This window comes from Elephas maximus, chromosome 18, assembly GCF_024166365.1.
Source record: "Elephas maximus indicus isolate mEleMax1 chromosome 18, mEleMax1 primary haplotype, whole genome shotgun sequence".
In the NCBI taxonomy this organism is placed as follows: Eukaryota; Metazoa; Chordata; class Mammalia; order Proboscidea; family Elephantidae; genus Elephas; species Elephas maximus.
Genome location: NC_064836.1, coordinates 14,575,068 through 14,589,427, shown reverse-complemented (window position 1 = coordinate 14,589,427; position 14,360 = coordinate 14,575,068). Strand labels below are relative to the sequence as shown.

The following is a 14,360-nucleotide window of genomic DNA, read 5'->3' as shown; positions in this document are numbered from 1 at the left end:
TGTTCCAGCACTGTGTCAGACAATGTTCCACTGCTATTCATAAGGTTTTCACTGGCTAATGCTTTTCAGAAGTAGACTGCCGGGTCCTTCTTCCTAGTCTGTCTTAGTCTAGAAGGTCAGCTGAAACCTGTCTTCCATGGATGACCCTGCTGGTATCTGAATACAGGTGGCATAGCTTCCAGCATCACAGCAACACGCAAGCCCCCACAGTACGACAAACTAACAGACACGTGGGGGAGTGCATATTTTGGGGGGACACAGTTCAGCCCATAATGGTGGGGCTGGGATTAAAGTGTGTTTTGCTGGATTTGCGTGATTGACAAAGTTTTCTATCTTGTTAGGCTTTCTCTCCCCTGGTCCTTTGGCAGGAGAAAGTCAGCTTTTCTTAAGGCTTTCTCTTTTGTGTCCGTTGGTGTTTCTGGATTGCCAGCTTCTCCAGCACCTGGTCTGGGTTATGTGAGGCACAAGAAAATTCAGGGAACTCATCACTGTGTCGTTTCCTGGGTTCTCTGATCTCTTGCCAGTCTGCTGTCTCTTCACCTTTCTAAGTCTTTTTATGTTCGTTTTACATATAATGTCCAGGGCGTTTAGCTGTAGTTTTAGCAGGAGGAATAGGGAAATGTGCATCTGTCTACTCTGTCTTTCTGGAAGTGGAAATCTGATAAATATTTTTAAATATTTTTTCCCATGTGTAGTTTTTTGACTTACCTTAAATATATCCCTATTCATGGTGTGGCCATGGGTCTCTAATTTTACTGACAACATTTATTAAAAGCAAGTCCTCTTCCAATATTGGTTTTATTGCTTTTACTTTCCACGTAAAGGGACAAGGCATTTGGTGTTAGGCAGACCCATTTGAATCCTAGCCCTGCCGGTTGTTAGCAAAATGGCCTTAGGCAGGTTACCTGTAATCTCCTTGAGGCTCAGTTCCAAAAACAGAGAAGACAGTACCTGTCTTCATAAATGACCCAATGAGGGTAACTTGTGCAAGTGCACATTATAGGTATTCAGAAACTTGGCTTCCCTTCTTTATGAAAGTTTAAAACTGCTTTGGAGTCTAGGCCACTGGTTTTGTGGTGGTGGTTGTCTGTGTTTATATGGTTTGTTTTGCAATATGTCTAAATGCCTGGTAACAGGGATACCTTTAAAAAAAAATTTAGATGAATTTCATTATTCATTTTTTACAAATTCTATAAGTAATCCCTTGGGCTGTAATTTGGATTAATTATTTTTGTAGATGAACTAGACAGTATTGGGTTCTTGGCCAGAACTTGGTCTGTCTTCATTTACACATACATTTCTTTATTTCTCAGATTCACGTTTGGTAAATTTTCTGTTTCTATGTGTTTTGTGCCCCATGGTAAACTGATAATCAAGTATTTAATGTTCTTTTTGCTATTTCCCTGAAGTTTTAATTCCTTTCCTAATTATTTTAAATAATGAATACTTTTCTTATTGCTTCGGTCTCACTGTCACTGTGGTGCTATTTCTGTGACAACTTCAGAAAGCTCAGATACTCCCCCCTCCAAAGGAAAACCTGTTTTTCATTACATCAGCCCTTGTTTGGTCAGCTGATTTTAGATTCTTCTGAAATGATGTAATCTCTCTACTACGTCACAGAGCCACTTGTGTTATTATCTTAAAATATTAAGAGCTACTATTAACTAGGTATGAAAATGTCATGAAACGTTTATTTATCGCTTAATTGTGAAAGCTTTTTGTGGATTTGAGTATATGTAAAAAAAAAACACTGTTGACCTAGGCATTTAGGTCAAGCATTTATATCCATAAACAAGTGAATATACTTTAACTTAGAATATGTGCTGAGTTACCCTTTTTTCTTCCCAGCTGGAGTCGAGATGGTCATAAGCTTGTGAGTGCTTCCACGGATAACATAGTGTCACAGTGGGATGTTCTTTCAGGAGACTGTGACCAGAGGTTCCGGTTCCCTTCGCCCATTTTAAAAGTCCAGTATCACCCACGAGATCAGTATGTTTAACCTAAGCTGTTCCTTTCCCGGGGTGGGGTTTAATACCCTATGGATTAGTGCCAGGCTCATGAAAATTTCAGTTTAAGGTTTTAGGGGGCCAAAAACACCTCTTCAGACCTTCTATAGAAAATAGTCTCTATGTCTAGGTTGGCTCTATTGCATAGATTTTAAGGGGAGTTTTGTATTATATCATTAAAAACTGACCATATTAAAACTTTGGAAATGGACGAATGTGGGAATAAGTATGATAACTGGGCTTTGACTTGGCACTCCCTCCCAACCCCTCAAGAAATATTTGAATTTCTTTAGTGGGGGGAAAATAGTTTAATATTACAACTGCATTTAAGAAGAAAAATGACCTACCATCTCATTACCCAGACATTACAGGTATAACTGTTTTCATTTCTCTGGGTTCCCTTTTAGTCACATTGTCTTTAAACATAAAGCAACGCACATATACTCAGTATATAGAAATATGTATTTTTTATATCGTTGTAATCAGTACTTTGTTTTTTCACTTTATTTGCTATGTATTTTACTAGTTCTTCATATTTATTTTTAATGATTACATATTATTTTGTCAAGGTAGATCCCATAATTTTGCTCTGTCATTTCCCTGTTATTAGACATTCAAGTCTTATGCTTTTTTGGTATCTTAAATTTGCTTGGGCTGGGGAAGTTGATAGGAGAGAGACCAGGGATCGGAGAAGAGGGTGGAGAATCCGCCTTCTGACAGCAAAGCAACCAGCCAATGCACTGTTCATCTTTTTAAACAGGAACAAGGTGCTCGTGTGTCCCATGAAATCCGCTCCTGTCATGTTGACCCTTTCAGATTCCAAACACGTTGTTCTGCCGGTAGATGACGACTCCGATTTGAACGTGGTTGCATCTTTTGATAGGCGAGGAGAATATATCTATACGGGAAATGCAAAAGGCAAGGTAAGCCTGGAAGGTGGTGAAATAAGCATCTTTCACCCCGTGCATTGCCTCATTCCCGGTTACTTGTTGTTCCTCTTAGGTTTTTTCTGTCTGTGGACTAAGCACAGCTCCTCCCTGTAGCAGTACAGCCTGAGGTTTCTTCTGTCTGTGGACTAAGCACAGCTCCTCCCTGTAGCAGTGTAGCCTGAGGTGTCTTCTGTCTGTGGACTAAGAGCACAGCTCCTCCCGGTAGCAGTGTAGCCTGAGGTGTCTTCTGTCTGTGGACTAAGCACAGTTCCTCCCGGTAGCAGTGTAGCCTGAGGTTTCTTCTGTCTGTGGACTGAGCACAGCTCCTCCCGGTAGCAGTGTAGCCTGAGGTGTCTTCTGTCTGTGGACTGAGCACAGCTCCTCCCGGTAGCAGTGTAGCCTGAGGTTTCTTCTGTCTGTGGACTGAGCACAGCTCCTCCCGGTAGCAGTACAGCCTGAGGTTTCTTCTGTCTGTGGACTAAGCACAGCTCCTCCCTGTAGCAGTACAGCCTGAGGTTTCTTCTGTCTGTGGACTAAGAGCACAGCTCCTCCCTGTAGCAGTACAGCCTGAGGTTTCTTCTATCTGTGGACTAAGAGCACAGCTCCTCCCTGTAGCAGTACAGCCTGAGGTTTCTTCTGTCTGTGGACTAAGAGCACAGCTCCTCCCTGTAGCAGTACAGCCTGAGGTTTCTTCTGTCTGTAGACTAAGCATAGCTCCTCCCTGTAGCAGTGTAGCCTGAGGTTTCTTCTGTCTGTGGGCTAAGAGCACAGCTCCTCCCTGTAGCAGTGTAGCCTGAAGTTTCTTCTGTTGTGGACTAAGCACAGCTCCTCCCTGTAGCAGTGTAGCCTGAGGTTTCTTCTGTCTGTGGACTAAGAGCACAGCTCCTCCCGGTAGCAGTGTAGCCTGAGGTTTCTTCTGTCTGTGGACTAAGCACAGCTCCTCCCGGTAGCAGTGTAGCCTGAGGTTTCTTCTGTCTGTGGACTAAGCACAGCTCCTCCCTGTAGCAGTGTAGCCTGAGGTTTCTTCTGTCTGTGGACTAAGCACAGCTCCTCCCGGTAGCAGTGTAGCCTGAGGTTTCTTCTGTCTGTGGACTAAGCACAGCTCCTCCCTGTAGCAGTGTAGCCTGAGGTTTCTTTTATCCGTGGACTAAGAGCACAGCTCCTCCCTATAGCAGTGTAGTGTGAGGCTTCTTCTGTCCGTGAACTAAGAGCACAGCTCCTCCCTGTAGCAGCGTAGCCTGAGGATTCTTCCGTCCATGGACTAAGAGCACAGCTCCTCCCTGTAGCAATATAGCCTGAGGTTTCTTCTGTCCGTGGACTAAGCACAGCTCCTCCCTGTAGCAGAGTAGCCTGAGGTTTCTTCGGTCTGGACTAAGACCACAGCTTCTCCCTTTAGCAGTGTAGCCTGAGGTTTCTTCTGTCCGTGGACTAAGAGCACAGCTCCTCCGTGTAGCAGTGTAGCCTGAGGTTTCTTCTGTCCGTGGACTAAGAGCACAGCTCCTCCCTGTAGCAGCGTAGCCTGTTTTCCTGACATGCTTTAGTGATAATTTCTGTTCTTTGGATTTTGAGCACTCAGAGTTTATTTGATCGAGAAAAGGGTGAGAGGCCTTTGCTGAATGCTAGTAACGTAGGGTCATTTCCAAATTATAAAATTGAAATGTCATATTATCAAATGGAACACTCTTAATGAAATGTCTGATATCTGGTTCTGTAAATATTGTATCATTCAGGGCAGCTTAGCCTATAGTCCTAAGACTATTCTCTTTTTTTTTTCCTATCTGTGAAATTTCTGGCCTTGTCTTTTAGAGTGTTGGGAAGGTCCAGGACCTTCTGTCTGAGATATGTTTTAGAAGGCATTTCTTCTATGGAATTGGAAGTCAGACTAGGTGAGCTTTAAGGTCCCTTTTAAGCCGAGTCTGTAATTCCATTAGATGCCTTGATTTTTTTGGACTGGGTACATATGGGCTAGTATAATTTCATGGTGTATAGCTTCATGACTACTTTAGAAAGTAGTTATTTGATCCTGTGGTTTTTTCCCTCCTTGAGACCCCGTAAAGTTCTGACATAGTGATTGTTTTCCCTTCAGATAGACTTTCTTTCTTTAAAGACCAATCATTTCATTTTCAGCCTAGTAATGATACTGTAATTCCATCGTGAGGTATTTTTTCCTCTGTGGGTGTGCACAGAGCCCTGATGGCTCAGTGGTTAAAGCACTAAGTTGCTAACAGAAAGGCTGGCCTTTTTATCCCACCAGCTGCTCCTCAGGAGAAAGATGTCACAGTCTGCTTCTGTAAAGATTACAGCCTTGGAAAGTCCATGGGGCAGTTCGGCTGTGTCCTGTAGGGTCACTATGAGTTGGAATCGACTTGGTGGCAGTGGGTTTGGGTTTGAGTGTGCAGTAACAAAAAGAATATAAGGTAAACATTATATTTGAATAGATGAAGACACTGTCCTTTCTTTGAAAGGGTAAAATGCAATTCTAGTTAATCAGGTTGAATAAATGGGAATAGAGATACTTAGGTTTTTATCTACTCTCCAATTTTGGAAACAGAAACCAGATCTCATTACTGTAAGTTACCAAAATGCTCATTTTTTTCTCCTTTAAACTTTAGATTTTGGTCCTAAAAACAGACTCTCAGGATCTTGTGGCCTCCTTCAGAGTAACAACTGGAACCAGCAATACCACAGCCATTAAGTCCATAGAGTTTGCCCGGAAGGGGAGGTAAGCGAGACCTTGTCATTCTTGGGACAGCTTTAGGCTTTACCAGTGAGTGGATGTTAAACATGCCTTGAGAGCCACAGTTTTTCTGTATATTATGCTCCCGTTTTTTAAAAAAGTTTAGTTAAAAAAGGTGACATATTTTTACACGAATAACTTGAACCTTCTGTGTTTGTCTGCCAACTGTGCCAGGGAAGTATTTTCCTAGGCGCAGCTATGCCGGTTTTTTTTTTTACATGTTGCTGTAAAAAAATTAGCATTGCACGCTTATGAAAATACCTAGGGGAGGGGAGGGCGTGGCTGGCAAATGTAGAAGGCACGTGTTATTTTTGTGAAAATACTGTAGAAGCCTTCAGTATTTAGTTCATGTGTTCATAATATTTACCTCCTTGAACTACCAGCCACATCTTCCTTCCTCATCTGGAGGTTAGCAGCCAGAAATGACAGCGTAGTGGTTAGTGCTTAGAGCCGAAAGCACCGGCACACAGCGCTGGGTAAGGTTAGTTACTGTTGGAATTAGAATTGATGTTACAGAATTCACGTAATAACTGAGCGTGTGCTTTACTCACATAAAATCTGTTTTACCTTTGTGATGCCAGATGTTATTCTGATAAATTTGGTTGCCTAGTTAGAGTAGATATACCAACAGAAACAAGAAGAAATAAATTGTCAGTTGGAGAGGTGGCAGGCATCCTGTTTACACAGGGACAGCCCTGCACACTCAGGGCACAAGTGCTCACAATCACCGAAGCTAGCGAAGTTTTCCGTCAGTGGTCTGTAAGGTGATGAGGTAACTTATACTTTAGACAGATTTCCACTGGTGTCATTACAGTGAAAAGTTAGGCATTTTAAAACAACAGTTTACTAACTCATTAGGAAGAATATATTGTATATATTTAACTATAGGCTTGTGAATTTAGTAAGTTAGTTTCAGTTTAGAGGCCTTGGGTTTCAGTCAGATACTGATCATTTGTGCATGTAGAGTGCCTAAAACATTCTCACTTCAAATTATATTTTGATTTGAAAGGTAACAAGTAAATGTGTAAGTGTTCTAGTCCATTACTTAGATGTTTACCCAATCTGTCCTCGACTTAGTAGTTGCTTTACTGTTCTAAATAACTGGTAGTAGTGGGAAATGTTAACAGAAAGAGATTTCTGACCTCTGGTATTGATGTTTTTATCCTTTCCACAGTTGCTTTTTAATTAACACAGCAGATCGAATAATCAGAGTCTATGATGGCAGAGAAATCTTAACCTGTGGGAGAGATGGAGAACCGGAACCTATGCAGAAATTGCAGGACTTGGTGAATAGGTATGTATACCAGCCAAGAAGAATATGTGATGATTCATAACCTGGACTTGAGTTCCCATTCTCCGTGGGTGCTTCCTTTGTCCCTTAGGACCCCGTGGAAGAAGTGCTGTTTCTCCGGGGATGGGGAGTACATAGTGGCGGGGTCAGCCCGGCAGCACGCCCTGTACATCTGGGAGAAGAGTATTGGCAACCTGGTGAAGATTCTCCATGGGACCAGGGGAGAGCTCCTCCTGGATGTGGCTGTGAGTACAATGGGAGGTGGTTTTTGTTAGGTGTATAATCCAGAAAACCTTGAATCTGTCTTAGAACCTGTTTTTCTTTCCTTCATTATAATTTAGTGGCATCCTGTTCGACCCATCATAGCATCCATTTCTAGTGGAGTGGTGTCTATCTGGGCACAAAATCAAGTAGTGAGTATTTTTTTGGTTTAATTGCTTTGAAATTGCTGTTAAATTTTTCTGTTACCTGTCATAGACGTAGTTTTCCTTTGCTTTTCATTTATTTAGCTCAGTTAAGTAAAATCAAGATGTAAAACAGAACTAACTGAGCTAAATGTTAAATTTTCTTATAAGTACTCTGATTACATTTTACCTCAAAATCACATCTTTAAAAAGACTGGAGAAAGCATTTATTTATGTCAGGAAAAAAAACCAGAAACATTGCTGTCCGGTCGATTCCGACTCATAGTGACCCTATAGGACAGAGTAGAACTGCCCCATAGAGTTTCCATGGAGCACCTGGTGGATTCAAACTGGCAACCTTTTGGTTAGCAGCTGAACTCTTAACCACTGCGCTACCAGGTTTTCCGTTTATGTCAGAGCTGCAGTCAGTAACATGGAATGGTTAAGATAGGAAATGTCTTAAAATAGTAAAATGTATCTTAATTTTATTCCTATCTGCCAAATTTGATTTCAGAATTGCGTCTCTTTCATGTTCAAATTTTCATTTATGTCATTAATGTCCAGATTACAGATTAGCTTGCTTTCTCACTATGTTACACAGTATATTTTGTTTGTGGCATAGGAAAATTGGAGTGCATTTGCACCAGATTTCAAGGAATTGGACGAGAACGTGGAATATGAGGAGAGGGAATCAGAGTTTGATATTGAAGATGAAGATAAGAGTGAGCCTGAGCAGACAGGTAATATTTCTCAGTCGCAGATGGTATTACTAAAGGAAGACTGATTGTTTTGCATAATACCCTCTCTGAATTCGTGTGGCAAATATATTTCAACACTTAGTCTAAGATGCCTTTTATTTTCCTTGAAGCTTACTAATAAGTTTTGATAGTGTTTTGAGAGCCTTAATTTGTAAGGTATTAACCAGGGGCTTACCTGGGCATTATTAGGGCTCAAGCAGCTCTCTGAACTTTGTACATTGTAATTTCCTGTTTAGCTGCGGGTGATTAGGGAGGCTTTTATTTTTTTTACGTGGGCAGTTTCAGCACCAGTCCCTCCTTTGTGAGTCAGGTGAGGGGAAGAGCAGGGACTGAAGTCAGACTGCCTTGGGCAGAGTACTTACTCCTGAATTTCCTCATCTATAATATAGAGGTAGTAATAGTACTTAGCTGTTAGCGTTGTGGAGATAAATGAGATAATTCCGGTAAAGTGCTTAGAGGAGTCCCTAGCTGCTGGACTCTGAAGTGTGCAGGTGGCATTCTCTGTGTGATGGCGAGGATCGTTGTGATTTTTCTCTCTTGTCTTCTGAACTAGGTGAGAAGCTCCTTGAGAATAAAGATTTGATTTTTTCTCACCATTTTAAAAATTTTATATATTTTGTTGTTGAGATACACCACTTCAGAGGTTTCTGCATGTACAATTCAGTGGCATTGACTACATTCTTCGAGTTATGCAGCCATTCTCACCCTCCTTTTCTGAGTTGTTCCTTCTCCGTTAATTTATATTCACTGTTCCCTAAGGTTCCTGTCTGATCTTTCAAGTTGCTATTATTAATTCGATCCCATATAGATCTTAAAGTGTAATGCTCAAGGCAGACATTTTTTACTAGTTAAGCTAAACTAAGCTAAGAAGACTTCAGGGGATATTTTTGTTTTAAGGTTTAAAGATTATCTCAGGGTAATAGTTTCAGGGCTTCATCAAGATTGGACTTTTTATCTCCATGGCAACTTATGCAGGGCATTACACCTAGTAGAGGTTTGTGTGTGTGACTGCTGAGTGCCCAGTTAGTGCCGTCAGTGAGCAGTGCAACGCGCAGACCGCTGACTGCTGGGCTGCTGCACGTGCTGGGATCATGATCGCAGGTAGTGAGTTCTCTCCACTGTGGAAGTGCTGAGCCTTACTCTGTGGTATTAGCTAACTTGTACACTCGATGTGTTTTAGGACCACCAGGGATGCAGAATATTTGAGATTTTATTGGTATTTTTGGATTATATTCTCTGAAAGGTTTTCCAGATTCCACAGCTAGAATTTATTGTTCTCCCTTCTGTCTCCTTAGCATATTGCACACACCCTTACTGAAGCATTAAATTGAAATCATCTATTTGCATCTGTCTCCCCAGTCAGATGATGAAGCTTTCCTGACGAACCAGCCCCAGCTCTTGCTGTCTCACCACTCTGTCCAGAGTGCCTACCACATGGTGGAAATTTAGCAGATGTTTGTTGAATGATCGATTAAATGGACTGGTTGACTTTCCTCCTCTGTTTCTCGTGGATTTTGATGTTTGAAAATCATTAACCTGCAAGTTAAAAAAAAAGGCTTTCCACGTCTTCTCAATTCTCTTCTGTGTTCGTGTCCTGCAGGGGCTGATGCTGCCGAGGATGAAGAAGTGGATGTCACCAGTGTGGATCCTATCGCTGCCTTCTGTAGCAGGTGAGCCAGCACTGAGGGCTGAGGTCTAGGCCTCTCCCTGTCTTCAGCTTCTGGCATTAGACTACTAAATTCCCCCTGGCTGTGCCTTCAGCCCTGTCTGCTTATTAGCCAAAAGATAACTTCTTCACTTTACAAGAAACACATTTAGTCTTTATTCTCTTAGTTTGCGCTCTCTTCTCCCTCAATAGAGAATTTTAAGAAACTGAAATAATCCATTTGTACCATTTATTTTATTTTTGCTACTAATTTTATTAATCATGCTGTCCCATTTCCATTTTCTCATCTTGCCTCTCTTAAAGTTGTAGATTCACATACCTGCTGCTTATGGTTAATATAGGTGATTCTGGCCTAAAGGAAGGGTTCATGGTTTAAGCAACTATTTCCTCTTTTTTCCAATCCCTGTCTGATCCTGTTCCAAATAGTGATGAAGAGCTGGAAGATTCAAAGGCTCTATTGTATTTACCCATTGCCCCTGAGGTAGAAGACCCGGAAGAAAATCCTTACGGCCCCCCGCCGGATGCAGTCCAAACGTCTCTGATGGACGAAGGGGCTAGTTCAGAGAAGAAGAGGCAGTCTTCAGCAGATGGGTCCCAGCCACCTAAGAAGAAACCCAAAACAACCAATATAGAACTTCAAGGAGTACCAAATGATGGTAAGAGCCACATCTTCTCTCTGTTGTCTTACAGATGCCACCTTTTACTGGCCAGCATGATCTGATAATTTCCTGTTTGGGAGATTTTACCTTTAAAAGAATTTTCCCTTTAGTCTTTTTTATAGTGCTTTACAGCTTTGTAGTGATTTTATCTACATTCATTTCTCTCTTTTTAAAAAATATTTTACTGTATTTTTGGTGAAAGTTTACAAAGGAAAGTAGGTTCTCATTTAACAGTTTCTGTACGTATTGTTCAATGACATTGGTTACAGGTTACATTCTTCACAATATATTAGCGTTCTCATTTCCATTTTGGTTGTTCTGTTTCCATTAATCTAGCTTCCCTGTTCCCCCTAACCTTCTCATCTTTGGTCTAGGGTAGATGTTAACCATTTGGCTTCATCTAGATGATAATTTTAAGGAACACAGTACTCACAGGTGATATTATTTACTATATGGGCCAATCTGTCATTTGGCTGAAAGGGGACCTCTGGGAGTAGTTTGAGTTCCAAGTTTAAAGAGTATCTCAGGGCAATAATCTCAGAAGTTTATTTAGTCTCTACCGGCGCAGTGAGTTTGGCCTTTTTGGGGGGGGAATTTGAGTTTTGTTCTACATTTTTCTCCCATTCTACCTGGGACCATCTATTGAGTCCCTTGGCAGAATGGTCAGTAGTGTTAGCCACGCACCATCTAGTTTTTCTTGTCTTGAGGTAGGTGATGTTGTTGTTTGTGTAGATTATTGCCCTTGAGGTAGAAGACTAGTTTTCTTCTTTCAGGCTTTGGTTTCCTTGTTTCTCTTTAGTTTCAGACAAGTAGAGACCAATAGTTGTATCTTAGATGGCTGCTTGCAAGCTTTTAAGACCCCAGGCGCTACTTACCAAAGTAGGATGTAGGTCATTGTTTTTATGCACTATGTTGTGCCAGTTGACTGAGTTGCTCCATGAGACTATGGTCCTAAGCCCTCAAACTCAGCAGACCACTTCTGTGAGATGTTTGGTTGTGTCTAGGAAGTATCCATAACTGTGCCCCCATGTGCATTACTTTATACTTGCAAATATATGCAGCACACATAAACATGCATATACATATGCCTACAGTTATTCATATATGCCTTTCTGTACATGTTTATGCAAAGCTATATATCTGTGTAACCAAACACACATTTTTTACTTACTACTGTTGTTGCAAAATTGTATATCTCCCAATAATTTTTTTTTCAATTTCCAGATAAATCGTTCATTGACATTACATTTATCACAGTTTGTCAGCATTCCCTTTAATTGTGTCCATAGCCTTCTATTTGTGCTTTCTTTTTTTTTAATATTTATTTTATTTTTGGTGAAAATGTACACACACATGATACACCCATTCAACAATTTCTACGTGTACAGGTCAGTGACATTGGTTACATTCTTCATGTTGTGTCACCGTTCTCACTGTCTCTGCCCATCCCCACCATTGATGGAGACTCACTGCCCCATAAACTACTTATCTATTACTGTTGTTGATTTGATCCGATATAGATAATTCTTCAAAAGAGTGCAGTGCTCAAGGTGAACATTTTTTACTAATTTAGCTGAACAGTAGTTTAGTTGGAAACCCTGGTGGCATAGTGGTTAAGTGCTACGGCTGCTAACCAAGAGGTCGGCAGTTTGACATTCTACATCCCACTTTGAAATGTGGCGCCTGGGGTCTTAAATGCTAACAAGCAGCCATCTAAGATGTATCAATTGGTCTCAACCCACCTGGATCAAAGGAGAATGAAGAACACGAAGGTCACAGGATAACTATGAGCCCAAGAGACAGAAAGGGCCACATGAACCAGAGACCTACATCATCCTGAGACCAGAAGAACTAGATGGTGCCCGGCCACAACCGATGACTGCCGTGACAGGGAGCACAACAGAGAACGCCTGAGGGAGCAGGAGATCAGTGGGATGCAGACCCCAAATTCTCATAAAAAGACTAGACTTAATGGTCTGACTGAGACTAGAGGAATCCTGGCGGTCATGGTCCCCAAACCTTCTGTTGGCCCAGGACAGGAACCATTCCCGAAGACAACTCATCAGACATGGAAGGAACTGGACAATGGGTTAGAGAGAGATGCTGATGAAGAGTGAGCTACTTGTATCAGGTGGACACTTGAGACTGTGTTGGCATCTCCTGTTTGGAGGGGAGATAGGAAGGTAGAGAGGGTTAGAAACTGGCAAAATTGTCACGAAAGGAGAGACTGGAAGGGCTGACTCATTAGGGGGAGAGTAAGTGGGAGTATGGAGTAAGGTGTATATAAACTTATATGTGACAGACTGACTTGATTTGTAAACGTTCACTTAAAGCTCAATAAAAATGATTAAAAAAAAAAAAAGGTCGGCAGTTTGAATCCACCAGGAGCTCCTCTGGAAACTCTGTGGTGCAGCTCTACTCTGTCCTATAGGGTTGCTATGAGTCAGAATCAACTCAACAGCAGTGGGGTTGGTTTTTTTGGTTATTTAGTTTGAAGATGACTTTAGGGGATAGGTTTTTTTTTTTTTTGTACTTTAGATGAAGGTTTACAGAACAAACTAGTTTCTCATCAGTTAGTACGCACATTGTTTTATGACATTGGTTAACCACCCCATGATATGTCAGCACTCTACCTTCTCAACCCTGGGTTTCCTATTACCAGCTTTCCTGTTCCCTCCTGCCTTCCAGTTCCTGTCCCAGGGCTGGTGCACCCCTTTAGTCTTGTTTTGTTCCATGGGCCTGTTTAATCGTTGGCTGAAGAGTGAACCCCAGGAGTGACTTCATTACTGAGCTGAAAGGGTGTCAGGGGCCAGGGTTTCTCCAGTCTCTGTCAGGCCAGCAAGCCTGGTCTTTCTTTTTGAGTTAGAATTTTGTTCTATATTTTTCTCCAGTTCTGTCCCAGACCCTCTATTGTGATTCTTGTCAGAGCAGTCAGTGGTGATAGCCAGGCACCATCTAGTTGTACCAGACTCAGTGTGGTGGAGGCCATGGTAGATGTGGTCCATTAGTCCTTGGACAAATCTCTCCCTTGTATCTTTAGTTTTCTTCATTCTTCCTTACTCCGGAAGGGGTGAGACCAGTGGAGTATCCTAGATGGCCGCTCACAGGCTTTTAAGACCCCAGACGCTACTCACCAAAGTAGAATGTAGAACATGTTCTTTATAAACTATGTTATGCCAATTGAGCTAGGTATGCCCCAAGATCATGGTCCTCGGGATAGTTTTGGCTTAAGGTTCAGAAATTTTCTCAGGGCAACAGATTCAGGGGTTCCTCCAGTTTCAATGGGTCTAGTAAGTCTGGGTTCTGTAAGAAATTTGAAATTCTGTTCCACATCCCCCCCGCCCCCGCTTTGATCAGGGCTCCTCCATTGAGTCCTTGATCAAAACTTTCAGTAACGGGAGACCTGCAGTCCAGTTCATTTTCCAATCCCTGGATCCCCTTCCTCTGCTGCTCCGGGCAAATAGAGACCAACTGTTGTATCTTGGATCGCAAGCATTTAAGACCCAGGTACTACTCACCAAACTGGGGGGTAGAACAGAAACTCTGAAATCTGTTAGGACACTTGGCTAGATAGTCCCATGAATCCATGACCCTAAGCCTTTGAACCAAAAGAACTAATCCCGTGAAGTGTTTGTTTCTACCTAAGTAGTTATAGAAACTGCGTCCTCTTTTTTTTGTTTGTTTGCTGCTGTTGTAAAATTATACGTCACACAACATTTGCCCTTTTGCCCTTTTTCTGGCGTACCGCGTAGTGATACCAGTTACATTGGTCAGGTGGCGTAAGCAGTACCCTTAATCGATGCCAGTTTTCCCAGCACCATAGATATAAACTCACTACTTTTCAGGGAATGATTCCCTCTCTCCGTCCTTCCCCCCACCCTAGATAACTACTAATAACGTTGGTCTCTAT

At 41.9% G+C, this 14,360-nt stretch overlaps 1 protein-coding gene across 3 annotated transcripts in view; it reads left to right on the top strand.

The window, feature by feature from the left end:
• Positions 1-14,360, top strand: part of RBBP5 (RB binding protein 5, histone lysine methyltransferase complex subunit) — a 46,273-nt gene that overhangs the window by 23,094 nt on the left and 8,819 nt on the right. For all 3 annotated transcript variants that reach the window (XM_049857953.1, XM_049857952.1, XM_049857951.1), the window contains exons 4-12: positions 1,849-1,989; positions 2,767-2,929; positions 5,548-5,657; positions 6,847-6,966; positions 7,055-7,208; positions 7,305-7,376; positions 7,990-8,107; positions 9,726-9,795; positions 10,218-10,447. In XM_049857953.1, the coding sequence (XP_049713910.1) occupies positions 1,849-1,989; positions 2,767-2,929; positions 5,548-5,657; positions 6,847-6,966; positions 7,055-7,208; positions 7,305-7,376; positions 7,990-8,107; positions 9,726-9,795; positions 10,218-10,447 (1,178 nt within the window). The remainder of the gene's footprint in view (positions 1-1,848; positions 1,990-2,766; positions 2,930-5,547; positions 5,658-6,846; positions 6,967-7,054; positions 7,209-7,304; positions 7,377-7,989; positions 8,108-9,725; positions 9,796-10,217; positions 10,448-14,360) is intronic.